Raw genomic sequence first — 25798 nt, forward strand, 5'->3', positions numbered from 1 at the left:
CAGCATCCATCTTAGATTTATTCTGAAGCTGCAGAGTTAGTTGAAGCAGGGAGAGTGCTGCTGCTGAATTAATAGGGAAATCATTAGCTAGGCCAGTGTTCTGTGTCCATTCCTGCTGTAAGGACAGCGTCCTGACAGCACCCCAAAAAGACCTTTTTAGGGCTGGTATATCAGTCTGCTTTTATTTATTTTTATATGTATATATATACAGACTGTACTGTGTGCACACCACTCATATCGGGGGGCACAGTACCTTGCAGATAAAAAAGTAATTAAATTTTTACCCTTTAATATAATTGCAGTTGCCTGCCAGTGTGTGTCAGGCCCACTGACTGAACTGTGCCCACTGCCAGTGCCCACCACTCATATAGGGTGGCACAGCACCTTGCAGATAAAAAATTCATTTATTTTTTCCTCTGTAATATAATTGCAGGTGCCTGCCAGTGAGTGTCAGGTCCACAGACTGTACTGTGCCCACTGCCCACCACTCATATAGGGTGGCACAGCACCTTGCAGATAAAAAATTCATTTAATTTTTCCTATAATAAAAAATAAAATGTATCCAGAAAAAACAGGAACTGGCTTTTTCATTCGAATTTCAGTAGCGCAGGGATGGTGATAACCTCTTACCAAATAAATAGGATGATAACATATACCAAAATATATGAATCAGATGTGATAAATATAAGCATAAAATCATAAATACATAAAAGCATGAAATCACATCAATAGGAGTCCATAAAGTCCATAGGTATAAAGTGCATAGAGCAATGAAAGTGCAAACATGAAGGATCACAGGTGCGACTTATGGGGACCACCCTTGCTTGCCACCACCACACAGTGCCGGGAGAAGTATCTGAAATTCAGACTGACCAGACACCTATGCCTAACCACTCTCATGGACTAGGCAACAACAGCATATAGTAAAATCAGGTTTCCTCCAGATCTCTGATTTGTGCTGCAAAGACTCCTCTGGAAGATTTCCTGGTAAATTTATAGCGCACTATTTATGATTTTATGCTTATATTTATCACATCTGATTCATATATTTTGGTATATGTTATCATCCTATTTATTTGGTAAGAGGTTATCACCATCCCTGCGCTACTGAAATTCAAATGAAAAAGCCAGTTCCTGTTTTCTCTGGATGAATTTTATTTTTTTATTATATTTACTCATTTAAGTAGCAGCAATTTGTGTTATTTGTGTTATTCTGTCAGGTTTGTGTTACCTGTATTTCCTAAAGCGCAGTGGATTACAACATCGTCTATTAATTTAGTACAAGTAGTTATATTTATATATTTAATTTTTCCTCTGTAATATAATTGCAGTTGCCTGCCAGTGAGTGTCAGGCCCACAGACTGTACTGTGCCCACTGCCCACCACTCATATAGGGTGGCACAGCACCTTGCAGATAAAAAAGTCATTCAATTTTTTCTCTGTAATATAATTGCAGTTGCCTGCCAGTGAGTGTCAGGTCCACAGACTGTACTGTGCCCACTGCAAATGGACTGTTTGCGGTTGTTTGCGGTGCGTTAAACGGGGAGTTTGGTCTGTCAGAGTTTGGTCTGTCACTGTGAAGCGGGCGTAACCCTTACACTACCTGATCGGTACAACATCATACCTGATCGTATTCACACACTGGATGTTTTAAAGCACGTTATTCCAAACAATTTAGGAATGTTAGTTGATTTATGCCCATTATGGATTAAAATCAGACTCTGCGTCAACTACGTAATTTTCCACGGGAGTTTTGCCATGGATCCCCCTCCGGCATGCCACAGTCCAGGTGCTAGTCCCCTTGAAACAACTTTTCCATCACTATTGGGGCCAGAAAGAGTCCCTGTGGGTTTTAAAATTCGCCTGCCTATTGAAGTCTATGGAGGTTCACCCGGTTCGCCCGTTCGCGAACATTTGCAGAAGTTCGCGTTTGCCGGTCGCGAACATAAAATTTTATGTTCGCGACATCTCTAAACATGACGACATGCAAAATGCTTTAGATTATCTATAGCATATTTTAAACTAACAGCATGGACATAATTTATGTCTAACAACATATATACTTTATATATAATGCACTTTTACTACATACCTTGCTCCGCTTGCCAAGGGGGGCAACTTTAAGCCTTAGGAATCCTCTCTGGCAATCGCCTTTCCATGAGCTCCTGCTGACATGCTCTGAATGTGAAATCTGAGTCACAAAAAAGGGCTTCCCTAAGGAGGAGTGGTCTAGTGATTCTGCTGATTAAACATTCCCCAGGGAAACAAGAGGAAGGCAGAAAGGTTCCACCTGGCAGTAAGTGCTGAACAAAGATTTAAAGTGATAAGTAGACAGTTACATGTCCCGTTCACAGTATGTGTCGTAGCAAATTTGACCTTAAAAATGTCTGTGATGCTCAATGCCACACAGACAAAAAGGTAACAGTTTAAAATAAGGCAACATTCTTTAAAGTGGCAAGGATTCTTGAAGTTCCTATTTAGTGCATTTAGAAACTCAGCTCAATGATTTTAATTATCATTTTAATGAAAGAAGTGAAAAACAGTGCAAAATAAATATTTACTGAAGAAAATATTACAAAGCAACAAAAAAATAAATGGGATTAAAAATGAAAAAGGTTCATCGGGTCTTTGCTTCCGACAGAGTCCCATTCACTGCAACACCAGTTGTATTCTGACAGAGTCACTGGCCCTCAGAGATGATTCATAGCAGTTGCTCATTGTTTTGTAAAAATAGAGAACTCATGAATTGCAGGTGCAGCCATCTTTTCTGATCCGTAAAGTAAAAGTTCATCCAAAACCTAACTAACGCTAAACCTACTCGCAGCCACATTTTAAAACTAATCTCTCTGTTCTTGTAAAGAGGAAATCCTCATACATACCTTCTGAAGCTGATCTGGTTCGTTCTTCAGCGGTGAATGCTGTGTGCAGGAGAGAATCGATAGTGACTGGGAAATGTCTGGGAAGTGACCTCACACTTAGAGTTACTATGGGGCTTCCATTGTTGGCTGCCTCTCCTGCACATACCTACACACTGAAGCCGCCGCTGACCGCTCAGCATGGGACCACACCAGAGTAGCTGCAGAAAAGGTATGTATAGGGATTTTTTCTTTACAGGTGTAAGAGAAGCACAGTACATGTTGGAATAAGAAGGCTGGTTCATGCTCATCCTCATGAGCATGTTCATAAGTTTGAGCAAAAGCTCAATCCAAAACAGGCATTGTCACACTCACACAAACGTATTAGCGTGTGGGGAAAACATATGTGCATGCGCGGATGCATGCGCATACGTATGAGTACTGCCACAAAATGGCCTATTTAAGCTGGACTCTGACATGGATGGATTGCTGACTGGTCTTCATCTTGTTCCTGCTTTACCTAAGTCTTGACCTGCCAGACCTACTTACCTGTGTACGGGCAGCTTGCCTCTGACCTTTCCTTGGATTTCTGCCTGCCTGCTGTGACCTCGGTTTGTATTCAGACTCTGCTTCTCTCTTGTGTCCCTGTACCTCCCTGCCCGGCTGATGATGACATTTTGGCTTGTGTCCTGGATACACTCCTGTCTGCAATTCAAGTCTCACCGTGTTTCAGTTCCTGGTTCCTGCCTAGTGATATACGGTCATCTGCTTCCTGCAAACCTCAGTTGGTGCAATCTGCTACACTGGCCCTCGTGCGAACCTGTGTACTCAAACTTCCTGTCATCACTACCAGGGGTTTTGGACAAGAGGTTCAAGAGAAGCCCTCTCTCTAGCTCGATCTTCACCAGGTATGTGACAGTGCCACTCAGCCAGATGACAGAGACCATGAGGGGGGATTTCGCCTCTGGAGGCACTATGCAAGCAATTTGCCTCCCTTAGTCAAGCAGTCAACAACTGGCAGGATGGTTACTTCCAGCTGGCCACATCCAGTCCATGGCTGGCTCCTCTGCAACCTCTGCATCTGCTCGCATTACCTTAAATCTCTCCCTACAAACTTTCTAGAAAGAACATCCAGGTTCAAGCTATCATTGACTCCAGGGCCAGCAGCTACTTTATGGATACCAATCAGTAGCAATAGATTCCCTTACAACCTCCATCAATTGTCCATCCACCTGGCCTATGGATCTTAAGTCTCGATCAATAGCTCAAGAGACTTTTCCGCTTCTGATTTTATCTGATACTGGTCACCGAGAATATTTGTGCTTGGACATTATCCCAACTCCACTGTTTTCTGTTGTTCTGGGCATTCCCTGGTTGCAAGCACACAAACCTCAGATAAACTGGGGATCAGAGGAAGTGACATCTCCTTCTATTTACTTCCATTAGCATTGCTTCCAGCCAACGTCCATTAAACCAATCCCTGTTCTTGGCCTGCACTCTGATCCTTCTGTATCACAGCTTGAATACCACGACTTCCTGGACGTCTTTAATAAAAAGAAGGCTGACATCTTGCCACCCCATTGGGTATACGATTGTCCAATTGAACTTCTGCCAGGGGCTGAAATACCTTTTGGGCACATATTTCTCCTCTCTGAACAAGAACTTGAAGCTCTGTGCCAATATATCAATGAAAGCTTGGAGAAAGGCTAAATTCGGTCTTCTACATCCCCTGCAGGAGCTGGTAAATTCTTTCTAGAAAAAAAAAGGATCATTCCCTTCATCCCTGTGTTGTTTACAGGGAATTAAATAAAATCACTGTCAAAAACAGATATCCATTGCCTCAAATTCCAGAACTTTTTCAGCGTTTTAGAACAGCTAAAGTATTCATAAAATTTGACTTACGAGGGGCATACGACCTGGTACAGAATCATTAAGGGGCAAATAGAAAACAGCCTTCCACACTAGATTCGGCCACTTTGAGTATCTAGTCCTGCCTTTTGAGTTGTGTAATGCACCATCAACCTTTCAGCATTTCGTAAACTGTTTTCAGAGACTTTCTTGATCTTTTTATGATTGTATACCTTAATGACATCCTCATCTTCTCAATATCCATTGAGGCACACCAAGAGCACACAGAGATTTGTGGCATTTTCTATTGCAAGTTTATTAAAAATTTCTCTGACTTCATTTGTCCTATTACCCAGCTGACAAAGCAATATATTCAATTACAATGGACATCCTCAGCACAAGCTGTATTTGACCAGCTGAAGACTTTATACAACATAGCACCAATTCCGCAGCATCCAGACTCTGCATCACCTTACGTTATCAAGGTGGATGCCTCAGAAAATGCAGTAGGTGCCATCCTCTCACAGCACCAGGGCGTGAAATCCCTCTTTCATCCCATCATTATTTTCTTTTCTAGAAAACTCAGCCCTGCAGAAAATAATTACGGTGTGGGGGATCGTGAGCTTCTGGCAATCAAGTAAGCCCTGGCAGAATGACGCTACTTGCTAGAAGGGGCAGCTCATCCTATTTTGATCTTCACAGATCATAAAAATTTAGAGTGCCTCAGAACGGCCAAGTGATTAAGACCTCGTCAAGCCAGGTGGGCATTATTTTTCTCTCGCTTCACTTTCCACATAACTTACAGGCCAGGCTCCAAGAATGGCAAGCTAGATTCCTTGCCACGCATGTATCTAGAAGAAGAGGAGCCCTGTCAATCAGACACAATTCTGCCAATGTAAAGCTGTTTGCTGTTACAAGCAGAACTGATACTCAGCTCAAGCAGGCATCTGTAAAGGATGTCCTACCACAAACTGTCTTCAGGAACAAGGAGGACTATTTCTGCATATATGTTTATGTGTCAGAATCAGTGCCGGGTCATCCAGTGCCCAGGGCGAAAATGGGAAACTGCACGCCCCCACCTCTCACCCCACCAGCCCCTGCTCCCTGTTGGATGGATAAGAGGGTGGGGCCTATATGTCGGCATGCACCAAAATGTTTGTAATGTTTGTGGCATGCAATTAAATAGTACCAATATTTGTACACTGCAGCAAACTGAAAGGTATAACATTTGTGCAGAAATATGGGACTATTTGTCAGAATACAATGACACAATGGGAGGATTCCCCTATCCACATCAAACATGTGGATTAATTGGATTATTTTTTAACCCACTGGTTGAACGAAAAAAACAGACTCCTCTATGGCCAGCTTAAGGTTCTTTTCGGATGGGCATTTGCTGTGTCCATGATGATGTGCTTAACCATTACTGGGCATTTTCACCCCCTTCCTGCCCAGACCATTTTTCAGCTTTCAGCGCTGTTGCACTTTGAATGACAATTGCGTGGTCATGCAACACTGTACCCAAAATAAATTTTAATAGTTTTTTTTCACACAAATAGAGCTTTATTTTGGTAATATAATATATTTGGTGGTAAAAAAAGAACAGAAATTTAAAAAAAAAAAAAAAACATGTTTTTCTTGGCATCTGTATTAAAATTTAACAAATAAGTCATTTTTCTCCTTCACTGATATGCGCTGAGGAGGCTGCATGGATGGGCACTGATAGGCTGCACTGATGAGGCAGAATGTTGTTCACTGATGAGGCGACACTGATGGGCACTGTTGAGGCTGCACTATGTGGCACTGATAGTCAGGGCTAATGGGCACTAATAGTCGGCACTGATGGACACCAATAGGTGGCACTGAAGGGCACTGATGGACACTGATGAGGCTGCACTGATATGTGGCACTGATAGGCAGGGCTGATGTGCACTAATAGTCAGCACTGATGGACACTAATAGGTGGCACTGAAGGCCACTGATGGGCACTGATGAGGAGGTACTGATAGACAGCACTAATGCCACTGATAGGCAGCACTAATGGACACTGTTGGGTTGCACTGATCATCAGGACACTGATTATCAGTGTAGATGTCCCAGTCACACTTGCTGCTTACCGGCTCTCCTCTCACACTGTGGCAGCGTGTGAGGAAAGGAATGATGATAACTGGCAAGTGTGTTTACATTGTAATCAGCTGTGATTGGACACAGCTGATCATGTGGTAAAGGGCCGGTGTGATGGGCCCTTTACCCCGATGTGTGATCAGCTGTGTATTAACTATCACTAAATTGAATGTGTCATTGATATTTTAAATATTTTGCGTGTGTATATTTTCCCCCACAATGTACTGTTTTCCCAAATATTGCTTAACCGCTTTATCTTTTTTCCAGGGGATGGTCAGGTGGACTTTGAAGAGTTTGTAACGTTATTGGGACCAAAGATCACAACTTCTGGGATCCCAGACAAGTTTCGTGGTGCTGATTTTGACACTGTGTTTTGGAAGGTAATGTGCATACATTTTCATGCCAGAGCATGATGGAAAGTTGTGTGTGTGTGTGTGTGTGTGTATGCATGTGACTCCTGCTTAGCTTTATGCTTTTTATGATGTGTTTGTAGCATGCCCTTGTTAGATTCATATCAGTTTTATCAGTCATATTTATCAGTCTGATGTCCTCTGAGCAGTGAACCCCATATCCCTGGTGTGTCCCTGCAGTGTGACATGCAGTCACTGTCAGTGGAGGAACTGAAGAGGTTATTGTATGACACGTTTTGCGAGCACCTGTCCATGCGTGACATCGAGAACATCATTTTGACTGAAGAGGCTGGGAATCTAGGTACAAGAGGGGACTGTCCTGTCGATATGGAGAGTAAGTGTGTTCTTTATTGCTGTACATCTATTTTTTTTTTTGGTTTACCAGTTAATGCAGTGGGTTTTAAGAATCACAGTTGACATATATAGCAACACGTTAAGACCAGTACAAACACCTATTCTGATTTTTTTACTCTCTTTAGAAGATGACACATTTTGGCCTTAAATATATTTAGTAACATTCCATTATGATCTCCACTGACAAACCATCTCTGTTCCTTCAGTAATTCTAGTAGATAGAGAGAGTATTATCACATACTGCCTTTTTCAACAAGGAGTTCTTATTCTTAGATGCTATTTTTCAAGTACATTAACCCATAACAATCAATCACTATTCATGGTTTACTAGTTTGACTTCAGCATAGTGGCAAAAAAAAAACATTTCTGAGAATATTCTGTTTTGTGTGTTTCAAGTATTGCTGTAATAGTAGTAAAGAAGCAACATTTCACATTTATGGCATTTTTAAAATATCAAATGGTTGCATATTAAATATAGGATTCATTTTTAATAGTGTAACCCACTATGTTATGCATGAAACTGCAAAAGATGTAGTAGGTATCTGCAGTTGTACTGTATATACATAAGAGGATTTGAAGGCATAAGGTGGAGACATTGTGGTGTGAAGTCAATAAATCCTCACCAACACTTTTCTGGCTCTATGGCTCTTTAAAATGGTCTGTGCCAGTTTTATAAAACTTTGCTGCATATTTTGGTAACTTTACTGACATGTGCAGCAGATTCAGTTAGTTCTGATTAGGGCCACTTTTTTGAGAACAGACAATTTTTATTGATAATAATTTTTCAAGGTAAAACAAAGTACAAGACATTTAAATTAGCAAAGGACAAAAAGTTCCAGCATAGAAATGATAAAACAACGATACAAAGATAGTGTGATTGAACCCCAAAACAGGGTACAAAATATATTCTTGCCTATAGGAATGACTTAAAATAAAGGAAAAAAGGTGCAGTAACTAAACTAAATTTTATCTGGGCTGAGGTATTCAACCAAATATCTAAAGGCTCTATACGTAAACACAAAAGGAAAAAATAGAAGAGGGGAAGAGGGAGAGAGGAAAAAAAAGGGGTAAAGGAAGGTAATGTAGAGAATCCACCTGTGTTAGAGCCCTACCCAAATCAGAAACTGCCAACCATCCACACCATGACATAGCCCAGAATATGTCAGACTGGAGAAGCTTCAAGATGGTCCCATAATTTCCAAACCCAGTTATAGGCTAGGGCCACTTTTACAAAGTGTCATTATTAATGCATCAAATTAAAAAATAATTACATCCAGTTGATATATAATGAAACTGGAGTTTATTAAAACCAACTGTAAGTTGGCCTAAAGAGACAGGCAGAGAGTCTGTCTCTGTACTGAGTGTAACAGAGCTACAAAAGTCCTGCCTCTACCCCCTCCCTGTCACTGGTTGTTAAGGATGCTATCAACTTCACAGCAGACAGCCTCCTAGCAACCAGTGATGCTGCGGTGGGCAGAACGTGAGCAGAAAGCTACGACACTAGTTCCCTATCCGATCTTCTCTCTCCTTGTGATTGAAAGCAGGCAGTGGGAAGAGTCTATAGCCAATAGAAGGGTGTCTGTTGGCTAACAATCTGCTTACTGTCTGCATCTAATCACAAGGGCAGCTGGCCTGATGGGTAATTATTGTCTGTGAATCCCCATCAGGCTTTGCCAGATCTAAAACTCCTTGCCGATGTGCTGTCTGTGTGAAAGCTGCAACGGCAGGAGGAAGCTAAGCTGCAATGAGGGCGGAGTGTAAGAATGGACACTGCAGCCTCAGTGCACCTCCCCACTTCATGCATTCGCTAAATTCAAGTACCCTTTACGTGGATCTTTTGCCCACACTAACATTTGCTGCATAGATTGATGATGGAACTATAAAGAGGGTCTGCTCAGCTTGCCCTCAATGTAAAGTTCACTCACATGCAGTTTAGGCTCGAAAATGACCATATGGGTTTTTATCTACTACATTACATTTAAAAACAAAGGAACAACCTAACACTGACATTTGTATATATGTAAGACACCCAACATTAGATGTGATTTATACTTACAAAGCAAATACACCTTTGCACTTTAATACTGATTAATATTCCAGCGTTTCCCTTCTCCCTTACTGAGCAAATGTGACCTCAGTGCTGAGGGGTAGGAAAGGGGCAAACAAGGCTGCTGTGTAGGCACCCAATGTTATCCTTATCAATCACAATGTCATTGATTGTTAGAAAGCCTGCATCTGGCCTGCACATTGCTCAAAGTTATAATGCTGCACAGTAAAAAATCTGTGGCATTTAGGTGTATAACAAAAAGGCAAAAAGGTGTATAACAAAAAAGTCCAACTGCTGACTTGTACATAATTTGGGGCAATTTTAGGCATTTTGCCAAGGCACCTTTGAACAACCCACAAGACACCTCGGGGTGCCCCAGCAACTTGATTGAAAAAGGTTACTCTAAGGAATTGAATTCAAATTGCAACTCTCCTGCAATAGTAGAGGTAGTATCACATCTATAAGATATAAAATATAATATATCTGACATCAATAGAAGTGCTAATTGCAAAAAACAATGACAAAACTGCAGTGCTGGAACAGAGAGGAGGCACAAAAACACAGGCTACTGGAGAGATAAGTAGACAACCTAGGGTACCTATGGCAAGGGAGTTCCAGTGTGATTAATTTAGAGATCTAGCAGGGTGTCTTCATGAACAGGTATTTTTGTGTGTTATCTTATTTAGTTCAGGGCTGACACTACAATGAGTTCTATATCGAAAGATTATAATAATTTTTTTAGGGACCCATGACAACAATCATGCCCTCTAACATAAGGTACTAATTACTTTGCTTCTGAGCTTTTCTTTAATCTTTCTAAAAAAAATATATAGTATCTGCTAGTTATACACACTCTTTGCAAAATTTAATTGAGAAACATTATTTCACCCTACAGTCAATAGACTCAAGAGATTATTGAGAGAAGTTTAGTTGTGGAGTATTTCGTATCACATGGAGTGGGTCATCTCGGAGGGTCTGCATAATGATTATTTTAATCCACTGCATATGATGTGTTGATATTTGGGCTAATGTGCATTTATAGCTGCTATGCCCGATACAAATTATATTTTATGCTGTAATTTACACATTTATGCATGCTTTAGCTCCAATACCTATTAATAATTCATTAATGTGTGACTCCAGCTCAAACGTTTTTCCCCATGAATTGAAAATGTTTTAAAGCCCAGCTCCAGCCAAAACTTTGCTTTTAGTTTTTTGATAGTATGAGTATGAATCAGAACTTCTGTCAGGTTTAATTTATTGCTCACTGTGTTCCAAAGGGGAAGGTTCCGCTTCACTGCCTATATACTGCCTAAATGACACCAGGACAAAACAATGACAGGGTTGAGAGGGTCAAGAGATAAATAAATTGATTTCCCATTGCATCCTGTCCCAGGGAACTCCGTCCCCAGCACAGATAGAGAGGGTAAATCCTCTCATCAAGGACACAGATAACGTGTCCTGCCAAGTACAACCTGGCAGAGGTTCTAACTCTTCACTTCTCTCGGCAAAACAAAAAAGTTTCGGGTGGAATTGGGCTTTAAGCTAGCTGCACCCATTACAAATTGATTACACAATCTCTTTGCAATCCTAGGTGGAATTGCCAACTGTTTTGTAGTGCAGGGGTCTACCTAAATAATCCATTAATTTTGTATCCATTTAGTTAGGCCCTCACATGATGTTGATAAATCTAAGCGAGATTGTACAATTAGGTTGTAATGTTCGCTGGTACTGCATTATATGCTGTACAACTTGACTTCTGATAAGCACCCTCTCTGAAAGCTGGTAACTTCCTTTATCTTTACCTGTATAGTTCAATAAGTATGCAAGAATTCAACGGCATAATATATTTAAAACCCAAAGGTGCATCTTCATAATATTGGAATCTATAAACAATATATAGTATAAATTTATATATACACTGCATAACAAACTCCAACGATTTTTCTTGTTAGAATGACTATTAACATAGCCCTGTTTTATTTTGATACATCTTTGTTTCAGGTTCCCCAAATCAACAAATCCGCCAGACTTGCGTGCGTAAGAGTTTAATCTGCGCCTTTGCCATCGCTTTCATCATCAGTGTGATGCTAATAGCAGCAAATCAGGTCTTGCGCAGCGGCATGAAGTAATGACATGGGGATAAGAAGCCATGAACTTACACGAACTTTCAGGAGTTCCTCCTGCCTTTTCCCCAATCCTAAAAGGACTGCAACATACAGAGGGGGAGACCCCAAAACTTTGAAGACTATGGGTCTCCTCCTCCGGTGTCTGAATGTGCATGGGAGGATTTGCATGGAAAATGCATGGGCATTTAAATTGTCAGGTGACCATCTGTGCTTTCAAAATCTGTGACACGAAAGGACTTTTACTCTCTCCCTCTATATATAATAGGTGTATATATGTATACGGATGTACAACTCTATATTTATGAGCAATAACACTTTTGGTTGATAAAGGGTAAACTCTGGTCATTGGGCACAGGGTCATTTGGGTTACTGAGCTCCTGCGGTGTGAACTTTTCTACACTGTGAGAATAGAGGGAGCTCGAAGGTTAAACTGTCTTCCCTTCCCGCGATATTCATTCGCCTTAACCCCTAAAATGCTGAATGGGTTAATGTTAAATGTAGCTCTCCCTGTTTTTTCTTCCATCTGTCTCTCTATTAAAACACATGCTTGAAGTATAATTGGCCCGTACTCCCTTTGGACATTATCACTTATAAAATGGAGGATTGTTGTATAGTCATCCACTTCCTGGAAAAGGTGGTCTGTTTCCCGTAACAGTACAACAAGGTCTATTTTGGGAAGAAAAATAATTGATGTTATTTTTGAAATATAGGAATGTCTCTAATTACAATAATGTATGTATGTATACAGACTAGTCATCCAATTTCCCTCTTGTTGCCTTAGTTATTTTCCTGGCTTGTTGATTTTTTCTAGTCCTTTTATTTCTTGAATAATGATTAATTCTTAGCATGTTTTTTCTTATATTAAAGTTTAGTTCCACTTTTCTGGCAAATTTGATATTGTATGACAGAAGAGCAAAAATGATAAACTTTGTAAATGGCATGTATCATTTCTCTACTTACCTTTTTTTAGGTTGTTGAAGTATTCATTATTCCCACTGGGAAATGTTCTAATAGGTGCCAGGTAGGCATGCTGTAGACAACTAATGGCAGGTGTAGACAGCCGTGTACCCTTGGCAACTAGTAAAATCTGAACATGTCTCATTGGACACAGCATATATTTCAGAAGCCTGTGGAGGAATAATACTCAACAAGATGTAATAGGTGCTATTTGCAGAGATTTTTAATTCACTGTCCTGGAAATTGCCCAGAAATGTGGAGGTAAGCTTTAGGTTTTGGACAATTTTCTTCAAATTTCACACATCTTTCTTCATGCATGTTGCACCTCTAGTTTTATCTGATAGTCTTCTAAAACCCTGAACACAAAGGCATTAAATTGAGATGCTTTGGGGTGGGTGGGTGGACTAAATATGTCTGCCAAACAGGGTTTCCCCTGGGAAAAATGTAGTTTGTTACCAAAGCACTGCTTTACAACTGGACCATAAAAAGTGCAATGGCTTGTACTAAATGATCGTAATGGCACTTTGGTGTCCAGACTGTGCAAGCAATAAATCTATTGGATGGCATATTTGGATTGTTCATGAGCCCAGGCCATTAAGAGCTATACATGACACTCCATTTTGGAATCACCTCTAATTTTAGCTTGCTTTTTCATAATGCATGCCGCTATTTGTTCGCAACTGCACTTTTCCTTCATCATTTTGTTTTGTTTAATGCAACAGTGGCCAGTTCTATACCTATTATTTGTTTCCAGACTGTGGGTCGACTATGGGGCCTCTGGGCAAAGCAGGGCTAATATAGAACTTCATGTCTTTATCGCCTTCCTGAGTCCTTACTTCCCTGGTTAGAAAGACTGGACAGTACAGAGTGTGTTGATGCTGCTGCCTGTGACTGACATACTGTGTGTATCTGCATGGATAAGAGACAGAAAGCCTTAACTGCGCTCTCTTTTGTCATTTTGTGTCTGATCAGATAGCCAGACTAATGGAAATATTGCTGCTATTCTATTCTTAATACTTTTCTTTCCTTTCACAACTTTTTATGGCACTTTTACCTTTTCCTTGTCTTGCAGTATGAGTCTTCTATTTCACTTTCCATGTTTGATTATGTTCCTAAATTTGCATGCTCCGTCTTTTCACTTTTCTTTCTGCTGACTTCCCTTACAATGGAGTGTCTTCAGCTCTCCATTGGATCTATTCTGTGCTCTTACCACCTTTGCTTTTTGGCTGTACTTCCTCTGTAACACCCTGTGTTACTAGGCAACCCACTACTTATGTAATTTGTATACCAGTTATTTGATGTTCCCTTCTCATATACCATTTTGTGGATATTTCAATTTCTAATAAATTAACCATTTGCCAGAATTACTCTTCTAACTGTGTAGTAAAAGAGTACAGAGGAAATGAGTGGAATGCTTGAGAATGAATACGCATACTGCAGAATGATATTGCACTGCAGGACATGACAGCTTGACAAGCAGTTGGTTAGGTGAAAGAATTGCAGTCTGATGTTCCTTTTGGTGCAAGGCACTTCAGTGGTTATGCCTCACTTCAGGGGTTATATAGTTTATATTTCATTGCATGTTATTTGACACTGCAGATTGCCCAGCCTCTCCAGCAGCTATGAGCCATTCTGATTCCCCGCACATAAGACTAATCTGCTCCCTTCACGCTCTCTTCCTGGCGGAAGTTATTGTATCATCACAATGAGAGACGGGATAATGAGCTCTTAGAGTGACAGCCTGCAATAATCAGCTAATGTTGCATTCATCCCACAGCCCTGGCTCACCTCTGCTCTCACCACCTGTCTTTTTCATTACCACACCTCCTGTCCTCTTCGTTCTTGCTCCCCCATTTGTCCTTCTCACTCCCGTTTTTTTTTTTCTTAAATATTTCCATAGCAAAGTCACAGGATGATGCAAATCTCATTTTCATGTCTGTCATAAGAGACATCATGAAGAGAACACATATTAAACAGCAACACCTACTCTCGATATCTTAAACACCTTCTTTTCTCTTATAGTTTCTGATTCACTCATTCTTTTTTAGTTTCCAATTCTGACTGTGTTTATTTTTGTCATAGTCAGTCTTATTTTGCTCTTTACATTCATTCTGCAGCAACACAATTTATACAGTTCTTGGCCATTTGTGATATTATGATGCTATAATGGCCATAGCTGTTGAGTTGTCCATTATACCAAAGGAATGTCTAAGGAAATACTAAAAGAGATGAAAGACAACGCTTACATTAAGTACTAGTTTAAGATGTTAACATTGCCTTTGTAGCACATTTGCAAGACAAAGAGCAGTGTCCAAAATGTAGTAACAACCAACTGGAAATCCTGTTTTATTGGCCTGGAGATGAACACTAGAATCTGATTGGCTGCTGTGGGTAACTGCACTTCTCTTTGCACTATTTTTATTAAAAGTTGCATATAAGGGGGTAAGGGAACTGGCTTGGTACATATAGTAACCACCCAAGTGTTATAGTTTATTTTATTTTACCTGTGGATCTAGTGAATCACCACTCAAAGATAATTAATATATAAAAGTTCCACATTCTGCAGAATGCAACTTCTCCTGCTATACCCTCCCTGCTGCTGCTCCCACCTGCAGTGCTTATTCTTTCTGCATGTGTAGGTGGGCAGCTCAACCAATTCAGCATCTCACCTTCATCTCTGTGGTGCAAAATGAAGTCTGGTTTTTCTGGGAAGTGAGGTTTGTTCTTCTAGAAGCTCTCTTATGAGCGTTAAAGAGCGCATAGCAATACAAATTTGTCCCTTGTATGTAAATTTTGTTGTGCCCCCTTATGGCTCCATTTGCTTAATAGCTTAGACAGGACACATGGCATTTCTGTATTGTTACAAAATGGCATGGTAGACACTGGAGTTCCCATTTACCTTACTGAAATACTCCACCTGCATTTTAAAGCTATGAGTAGAGGCCACCATAAACATCAGATGGCTGTCCCATGTGAAGGCATGATCTAATTTTCTTGAGCATCTAGGTCTATCTGTTCCTTAAAAATGAAAGTGCACCATGTGCAACTGTGTGTATTTAGGCCTAAAGGGAGTCAGGGAAGGTGCACTGCAGACACCTCCAAAGCTAGCTGAGCAGGCAGTAAACAATAACTGGTGGGCAAGGTTTTCCAACCTGTCTGACTGCTTCTTCCCTGACAACCCTCACCTGAGAATCTCCTTGGAACTCAACAAACATTAGATCATATTCCCATTTGGACATAAATGGCCAGATCAGAAGGCTTTCGTCTAATATCTATGGACACCTTAGCACAGTTTTTTCTCCAGTGTTGGTAAATCGTGCTAGAGTAATACTATAATCCTTTTTCAATAAGCTTAGGTGTAATTATGTTCTAGACATCTTCAGTAAGGGCTCTTCCACAATGAGTGGTTTCTGTTCCAATCAACAGGAGATTTGGGAACAGATCCTCTGCTGATCAGAGCATAGCCAAGTGAGTATCACATCTGTGCCCGTGCAGTTTATGCAGACATGACAGACCCCACTGAGCTCCATGGGCAGACAGGTGTAAACAGAGTCCCCTGTCTGTGTACATCAGGCTACCTCTAATCCACTCCACCAAAACAGAAAAGGATGCAGTCCTGGTCAGACCTGGAGGTAGGCAGGTGTAAACAAACATAAGTCAGTTTACACCTGCCTGTTCATAGGGCACCATAGACCTTATGATCAAGTCTGCCTGAAAAACTGACAGGTGGACCTGTTTTCTTTAGTATAACCAAGATATTTAAAGTGGTTGTAAAGGTAAAAGGTTTTTTACCCTAATGCTTTCTCTGCATTAAGGTATAAAAACATTTTCAGTGCAGCTCTCACGTGATCCCAATCTCGGATCAGCCCTGTGTATGTCTGCAGCAGCTTTTCTCATCTCTCCTAGCTCCCACAGGCTTGGCTGAGAGCAGTGGGAGCCATTGGCTCCTGCTGCTGTCAATCAAAATTTGTGAGCAGAGATCAGGGGGCGGAGTCAACCTGGACTGTGGGTCTGAATAGATGCAAACAGCCCAGCTTGGAATCAAGCAAGCACAGGTGCCCATGGCAAGCGGCTTCTTATGAGGGCACCCTGCAGGAGGGAGGAGCCAGGAGCGACGGCGGGGGACCCACAAAGAGAATGATAGAGGCTGCTCCATGCAAAACCATTGCACAGAGTAGGTAAGTATAACGTGTTTATTATTTTATTGGAAAAATGGGAAGCTTTACTATTACTTTACGTTTTTTCAGTGGTAGTGGGTAGGTAATTGCAGCATACAAAATAGACGTATGTATACTTATGATTTATTTTCCATACTACACATTCCTTGCTTGAATTGCATTATACTGGGAGCCAATTTTTCCTAGGTTTGGTGATTTACCAATTCAATCTTTGAATGACGAAGAGATTTTCCATCATGTGGGAAAATATCTGTGCATGATAATGTGCACAGAGATACTAGCAATAGTGTTCACTATTACTTGGTAGTTAACCCATATGAGGCCCAGCTGTCATAAATGATGCTCAAATTGCTTTTAACCCGATTGTGTTTAGCTCTCTCTAAAGGTCCCATGAGGTCTCCCCATACCTCTACCCAGGTTTTATTGTTTTGGATGGAATGAGACTGGTTTCTCCTGCTGATTGTGTGTTGTATATGCCATCCACTGTCATACTGTGACAACCAGGGATCTGGAGTCCTATGAAAAACCCACTGAAGGGGGGGGTTGATTCTATCTTTGCTTGCCTATTACTGCACTCTAGAAATATTAGGAGAATGCAGTTGGCAGAGGATCCAGTTCAGCTTAAAACAAAGCTGAACTGTTAGAGCCCTGCCAGGGAGTAGGGATATGTCATTTCAAGGGTCATGAACAGCAAGACCTGTAGGGGGGATCAAACTTTGCTTCGCTCTTCTGAATAAAAGTAACAATTATTTGAGTTCCACTTTAAAGACTGACTTGCCTGTTTTAAAACTAAGCTGCTAACAGATGAAAAAACATCTTAAAATCTGCCCAACTGGTGTTTCGCTGGATCTTTGCTTAGTATCCACTTTGATGGGTGCATATGAACAGATTTTCCATTATTTGTTGCTGTTATTTTTTCCCTTTTGTCCATATTGTTCTAAATCTTTATTTAGGACCCAGTACAACCTTTTCCCTTTAAATGATACCAGCCTGGCACACCAGATACATAGCTTATTATTTCCATATTAAAATGAACCTTAAGTATGTAGCTCTTTGCAAAATGATACCAGCCCATAATGCATCAGTAAAATAGTTCTTCAGGAAGAAAGCTCAAGGAAAATGTGCTACCTCCTCCCCTAATACCAATCTGCTACTAGTGAACTCCTTACCCACCAAAAATTATGAAACAAAAGGTTTATTTTTAATACAGAAACAAGCCTATTCCCTAGTATATTAGAGAAATACGTATTTATTGTTAAATGGTTGTATAAACAATGTTTTTATATAGAATTAATGAAGTTATCATGATTGACAGCATATTAACTAGAATGTGGGAATGTCTGAGACTTTTATGTTCCAGGTACTCTCTGGGAGACTCATTTAGACTGAGCTAGAGGCCTTATATGACAAAAAAACTTTTGAAGATCTAACAACCAGACAGTTCAAATTAAGTAAATGGTAAAAAGGTTTCTGCTCATCTTTTTAACAGTCAAAAAAAAAAAAAAAAGGATATCCTAAAAATCAATCTAACTAAAAAGTCTATAAAAACTGGTTCTGATAACAAAAAAACGCTCCCTTGCATTGTGGAAGAAAAAAAAATGTATAAATGTAAAATTCCAAATGATATGCTCCTTTGGATAGTTACAGACTCAATACCCTTGTTGTGCAGGGATGTTGCCCAAGCAGGGCAATATAGGAAAATGCAGCATATAGCTTTTTTCCCAACACAATGAAACAGAGCATAGTAATGGGATCAAGCCCTTTAGAAAATATGGACTGTTAATTGTCCATGCATTTTCCCCGTGGTTTAGCAATTTCAAATGTGGAAACATGGATGGTGTAATAAAAACTATTTCACTGCAACCAACTTTTATGTGACTACTGCTGAAATATTGCATGGGCTTTCTTGAGAAAACTATACAAGTCTAAGAATTAGCCCTTGAATGTTAATCAATAGTAGATCAATGTTTTGTCAGTGCATTTAATTATTGTTGCTAAAATATTTTTTTTGTGTAGAAATATTTTTTTTTCTTTTGCTTACAACCATAGATGCATTTCATTCACCACTATATGCGAGTGATTTTTTTTCCTACAAAATATGTATAATCTATGCAAACTGGAAAGGTGATGTATTATTTGTCCTTTATACTGTCAATGTTTTTTGAATGCACATTTCACCAGTATACTCAAACATATTAGACTTTGGAATTATGGCTGACCAGGGGAGGACTAGGCTGGAGACCAGGAGAGTATTTACCTCTTGGGCTAGTAGTATAACATATATTAATAATAATATATATTGGAATGTTGACTCTAAGTGGAGATTCTCCCCACTGACACTTCAATCAGCATGGCGCAGTCAGTGACAGGTACTTAGCATAATATAGCTGTTTGCTTCCTGATCAGATCTGCTGATCTGATCCCAAGCTTCACTTTTGACTAGTTTCAATTGAACTGTCAATCTTTCTCAAGGAATCTTTCCTTGGGAAAAGTTGACAGTTCAATCACAACTAGTTAGAAGTGAAGCCGGAGAACACTGTGGCGTCACTCAGAGCAGTTTTGCATTGTCGATAGTCATCTCCTAATTTTATCTCCCACCTGTCAGAATGCCATCGCTGGGTCTCTGGTAGGTTTGGAGTACTCTTTCCCCCAGAGATTTCTACCCTGCAACAACTTAAATGAATTCTACTTGGCTCTGCAAGGAAGATTACTAGAACCATTGTCTACTCAGCTGCAAAACTGAATACTACTTGATCAAGAAATGGACAGCAGCAAGTGAGTGAGTTTATTACATTTATTCCTGTGCAGCACTACTAGATAATTTTGTAATCATTGCAGTGTTTTAACATCCACCTGCATATATTATTGCAATAGAAGTTAGATTTCTTATGCTTTTGGGATAGTTGGTGACTTGTATGCATTTTTGCAAACACATTTTTTTACTTATTACTTTTTGTAATTTTGTCTAATTTGGATTTGTCTAATTCAGTTCAGCTGCTGCAACTTTGCTTTTAGGGTTCTTTTTCCTCTTTTTTGCACTGTAGGATTACCCCTTTTTTTCATTCTTTACAATGTCCCCTTTTTAGCATATAAGTGACAAGCTGTGTTACAATAAATCAAGTTATTTTGAAGAAATCATAAGACAACAGTTACCTTTCACCATGGCCACCAGTCACTGTAGAGCACACCGATGTGTGGTAGTACATCTTATGTACATTGGTGTGTTGCGGTACCATTCCTTTTGAATGGCATCCAAACTCTCCTCCACAATGTACCTGTGTTGCAGCATGCCACAAAGTGCATGAATGTGCTACCACGTATTGTGGGGTACTAAGTCAGAAAAAAAAGTGTAGGTACAATTTTGTCTGCTCTGGTGCATTTGCAGTCCCTTCACATGAAAGGGCTACCATAATGCAATGCTACATTGTAATGGCCACTAATGACCATGCATTAACGCAGTGCACCAAAGTGGACAAGTGTGCATGGGCCCTTAGCCCAAAAAACAGTTCTTATTATGAAAATGTCAGTAGGTCGTGTTTGCCCCCCAGATCAAAAGTTCCCAGTCCTCCCCTGTGGCTAATACATACTTAAAATGTTCACCAGCTACACTCCAGTTTGAAACCAACCAATTTACTCAGACCTTAGCAGTTGTTCATGCCCTCCTGGCTAAGTACCTATTTTCCCAAGGTTGGAAATATTGGCTGACCTGGGCTGATGTATGATGAAATAGGCATGCTAGCTTAGTATCCTGAAACCAGCCAATCTACACAAGAATCTGTCATGGACAAGCACTAATGAAAGATGCACTTCATCAGGATTTCCTAAACCTATGGTTGCACTTCAACAAACTATATGTATATGTTTCTTATATTTATAATTTTAAAGGTTGTGTTTATACAAATAGTCATTTAGGATGAGTGCCTGTAACACATAGACTATGCATACATTCAGAAAACGCAGCAATTTTGTGTGTGTAATCAGCATTCATGAATGCACAGCTTATCAGTTCATGGACCACTAGTGTCTCATGGAAACCCAGTCACCGTGGTGTCATGACTAACTATTCTTGAGCACTCTACCATGGTGAACTGATAGGATGCATTGTCATGATTATTGCTCCTGAACACATCATAGCTATTTCTGCTGTGTGTAGGCAGTCTATACACGTGAAGCACAGATGAGACCTGTCCATGAAGGGAACATGTACAGAAATCAAATGTTGGTTATATAAGATGTCTCCTCAGTCTGTCCTGTTGATGTCCATCCACACATGCTGGGGCATTTATATATGTTGCAAATAAACATGTTAAAAGAAAAAATAAAACTTTTATTGTGAAATATGTATATTTTGACAACTGTTCCTGCAGTGCATAAATGATGTAAATGAAACATTTTCAAGTGCAATATCACTGCTGCAATATAATGTGCACTTGATCCAAAATGTACAAAATTACTGCACAAATGGTATAAAGTTTATCTAAAGTTGAATGCATTTAGAGAGATAGAAATATGTAAAATAAAGCTTATTACCAGGGCTGTATATTGGGCAACCTATTTGTATCAAACTAGATTACAAGAACTTATGTACGTAGGGACTGACTTTATTTTCTGGTGCATGTCTATCTTGCTAGAAACCTGGCTATGGCACAGAGTAACTGTAACCTACTGGCACCGAATACTACAGAGACCATTACAAATTGGTTTTAGTAAAACCAATGATGATTTCAAAGTCTGCTGAAGACCCCCTTGATCCTTAAACCATAGTCAATGCTATTTTAACGTGTTCCCTATATTGACATTACCAGGGGCAGAAATAAATTAGCTTGGCGCAGCCAATAGATATGGCAAATAGGAGAACAAATCCAGGCATATACCCCTGAAGTACATTAGCAATGAACTTGACCCCATTATTTTCCAAAATGTCTAATTGCCCATTCTTCCTTATTTGAAGACCTTCATAGTTGCCCCAAATGCAGTAGCTTTATAGTAGGTATTGTTCATTAGCGGTGAATCACTGACAAATGTAATTATTTATCATCTGAAAACAATGGTCATTAAACACTGATTGGTGTTCTTGAATAAAACGTATAAATACAGCATTTGCTACTTATGCCTTGTACACACGCAACGATTATCGGCCGACCGATCGGCCGGCTTTTGTCCAGTGTTGTTGTGTTGGTTGAAATGTGCTCTAGACTGCAAACGAATTTTCTCGGCCAACAAAAACCAACTTCAGAAGTGATGTCATGTGCTGGTTTTCTTTCCGTGTTTTTTCTTCTCTGAGCATGCCCAGTCTTGCTCATCAGATTTTTGTCTGCCGAAATCTGTACTGACTGACGGAAAATCGGCCGTTCTGTTGACGGCCAACAAAAATTTTATAGCATGCACACCAGATTTTATTCGGCCGAAAAGTCGCAGTCGGTTGTCGAAAGCATCATACTAACAAGCCGAAAATCAGCCGATCGGACGTTGGCCGAAAATTCACGGCCAACTATTGATGCGTGTGTACGAGGCATTAGACCTTAAGAATGGTAAATCCAGATGTTAGGCAAACAGTAGTGATTGCTACTCAATCCAGCGAAAGTGGAGGAATCTGGCCATAAAATCCATTTACAAATTACAGCAAAAGATCCAACAGGCTTTTGATAGTGAATACGCTGTTTAATAAAAATCCCTGAATGACCTAAAGTTGCTTCCAATCATATCTTGACATGCCCAGAATAAAAGAATCTGATTGGCAGCTGTGAAGAAATTCATCCCAAAGGTTGAGGTCAGGTCAAATGCCTCCACCCCAATTGCGCTCATCCATGTCTTTTTGGACTTTGCTTTTTGCACTGGTCCAAATCATTTGGTGGAGGGGGGATTATGTTGTCAGGGTTGTTTTTCAGGGGTGGGGCTTGGCCCCTTAGTTTCAGTTAGGGGAACTCTTAAGGTGTAAGCATACCAAGACATTTTGGACGATTTCATACTCCGAATTTTGTGGGAACAGTTTGGGGATGGCCCCTTCCTGTTGCAACATGACTGTGCACCAGTGCACAAAGCAAAGTCCATAAAGACATGGATGAGTGAGTGTGGGGTGAAAGAACTTGACTGGCCTGCACAGAGTCCTGACCTCAACCCGATAAAATGTCTTTGGGATAAATTTGAGTGGAGACTGCAAGCCAGGCCTTCTTGTCCACATCAGTGTTTCACTTCACAAATGCGCTTCTAGAAGAATGGTCAAACACTCCCATAGACACACTCTTAAACCTTGTGGGCAGCCTTCCTAGAAGAGTCAAAGCTGTTATAGCTGCAAAGGGTGGGCCAACTCAATATTGAACCCTACGGACTAAGACTGGGATGCCATTAAAGTTCATGTGCGTTAAAAGGCAGGCGTCCCAGTACTTTTGGTAATATAATGTGGCTCCTGCTAGTAAATACATACTACATATTTCTGTATTTAAACATTGTTTCATTTATTTTATTTTTTTCATTGATACCATGAGGCTGCCAGACTTCAACAGCTTCTCCTTGCTAGTTGGATCATATAGCTAAATGGTCTTATTCAGCAAGACCGTCAAAATGCAGTGACTCATAGTACTCAATTAAGATTCATTTCTTAATTGGTCTATATGCAGACTTGTGAAATCTGGTTGTTACAGGTTACTCAACTCTCCAAATTAACCAGCAATCCTCTTGTAGCATATTGAATAAAGGCATTCCTTTACTGGAAACTCTTCTAGGAAATGTTTTACCCTTTTAAAGTGTTATACCTGATACCTGTTTACAGCAAGTATACATGATTGTAGTGAATCTTGTGTTTCATTATATTCTTTCTAAAATGGCATCTCTGCCCTGAATTCCACAGAGACACAAGTAGCTAATGTCCACTGTTCCTTCAGATTAGGACTTCATTTACTGACCATCTGCTAAACTGAAGATGGGACGTGTTCTTCATAAACATTCCTTCTGCTCAACATATTGCATCACATGGTAATCTAGATGTCTTTGCTCCCTCGGACAAGGTAACTGCAAGTCATTATTCACAATAATAAGTGTGACTGGTTATATTGATTTCCTTAGCAGAAATAGGCTAACCAATCTCCATAAAAAGCAGGAACAACAGCATTATTGGTCCATTTTATTATAAGAAATGAATGTGGTTTTTCTCTAATGCATTTATTTTATGCATTGTTCTGTATAGTATATGCAGAACATCTGTATTTCCAAATTATTACCATAACACTGATATTGTTAATGTCACTGAATGACAACTCTTGGATCCTTGTTTTTAGGTAAACTTGGACACTTTGTCCGAAGTTAAAGAGAGATTTAAAAATATTGTTTCATAAATTTTTCTAAAACAGTAAAAAGCCCAACCCGAAGTGATCATATTCTAGACCTAGTACTGACAAATGGGGATCAACTGTCTGATGTTGAGGTGGGAGCGAATTTGGGTTCTAGTGATCACCAATGTCTTTGGTTTGATATTAGAACAAGAACTGAAAAATCATATACAAAAACAAAAGTTTTAGATTTTAAAAGGACAGATTTTGCTGAAATGGGGAAATTTCTAAAAAATGAATTAAAAGGTTGGAGTAAAATGACAGGAGTAAGTAATCAGTGGGCACTATTAGTCCACCATCCTGGAGACAACTAGATTATATGTCAGGCAAGTTAGTGAGAATAATCTGAAGGAAAAAACAATATGCTTCACTGAAGAAGTAAGTAGGATAGTAAAGGGGAAAAAAATAGCATATAGAAGATTGAAGGAAACAGGAGATGTAGCTGACAGAGAGGAGTATAGAAATAGGCAAAATGAGGCCAAACACCTTATCAGTGCTGCCAAAGCACAGAAAGAGGAGGTGTCATGTACCTGGTGGAAGAGCCCGATACGATGAGGAAGGCCTCTCTTACACCTCTGACTCGGGGGCCCCTGATAGGGCAGACAGGTAGCACAGGAATGCAGAGTGGCACTAGTGCCTATCTGTCTTGCTAGCAGCCGGGCTGGACGGACTCTCAGGATCAAGCAGGGGAAGACTATCAGTGGACTGCAGTGGAGAAGGAGTGCCACATGGACACCACTGAGCAGGAGACAGGAGCAGGCTGAGGCCGTCAGTAGATTGCAGCAGAGCAGGAATGCCGGAAGGACACCAGTGGAACATAGGCAAGGGCTTTCAGCAGGCAGTCCAGCAGCAGTAGAGAAAGGAGCAGAATCAGACAAACCAGGTAGACAATCTGGCAGACAGATCAGGTGCAGATGCATAGACAGAAGCATGGTCAAATGCAAGCCAGGATCAAGGCAGGCAGAGTTCAGGAGAAGTCAAAACAAGCCGGGTCGGTAACAGTAGTCAGATGCAGAGTAACAGGTTGCAGGTATGCACTGGAACACTGTAGACAGGACAGCACTGAAGCACAGCACAGGCTCAGTTTAAATAGGCTCCAAAACAATACAGTGATAACACCCTTCTCCTGCGCTTAGAATCCAAGCTCCCCGGCCACACTCCCCACGGGACTCACATATGGCGTCTCGGATGGCTAGAGTCTTGCTGCCCACAAAAGGACTGGGGTAGTCCAACTGTACTATAGACAAAAAGAAACAAAAAAAGGCGCACCGACCTAGCGCATTATCCTCAATAAGGCTTTATTTGTACAACATATAAAAATGGCTACTCCCAAACAAAGGTAGAGAATAGTCATATCAAGCTCAGTCGCTCCAGTGTCAGGAGTAGTTCATATGTGAGTCCATATTCCTGTTAAGATGTCGGCTGACGCGTTTCGAGGCTCAGCCTCTTCCTCATAGCCATTAAATAGGCCCCTTGGTGCCAATGTGAGCAACAGATGCACACACGTGAGCAAAAAACATTTGCGCACACACACACGGATATGTGCATGCCCGCGTGCATGAGCAGTTGCA

The 25798-nt window shown here is 40.4% G+C and overlaps 1 protein-coding gene across 1 annotated transcript in view; it reads left to right on the forward strand.

The window, feature by feature from the left end:
- The window catches only part of CABP7 (calcium binding protein 7), a 141845-nt gene extending 126746 nt beyond the window's left edge, over positions 1-15099 (forward strand). The window contains exons 3-5 of the mRNA XM_082261863.1: positions 7095-7207; positions 7418-7571; positions 11643-15099. Coding sequence (XP_082117989.1) covers positions 7095-7207; positions 7418-7571; positions 11643-11770 — 395 coding nt within the window. The 3' untranslated portion in view covers positions 11771-15099. The remainder of the gene's footprint in view (positions 1-7094; positions 7208-7417; positions 7572-11642) is intronic.
- Positions 15100-25798: the final 10699 nt, after the last annotated feature.

The sequence above is a fragment of the Pelophylax lessonae genome, assembly GCF_965119305.1.
Source record: "Pelophylax lessonae genome assembly, chromosome: 1".
Classification (NCBI taxonomy): domain Eukaryota; kingdom Metazoa; phylum Chordata; class Amphibia; order Anura; family Ranidae; genus Pelophylax; species Pelophylax lessonae.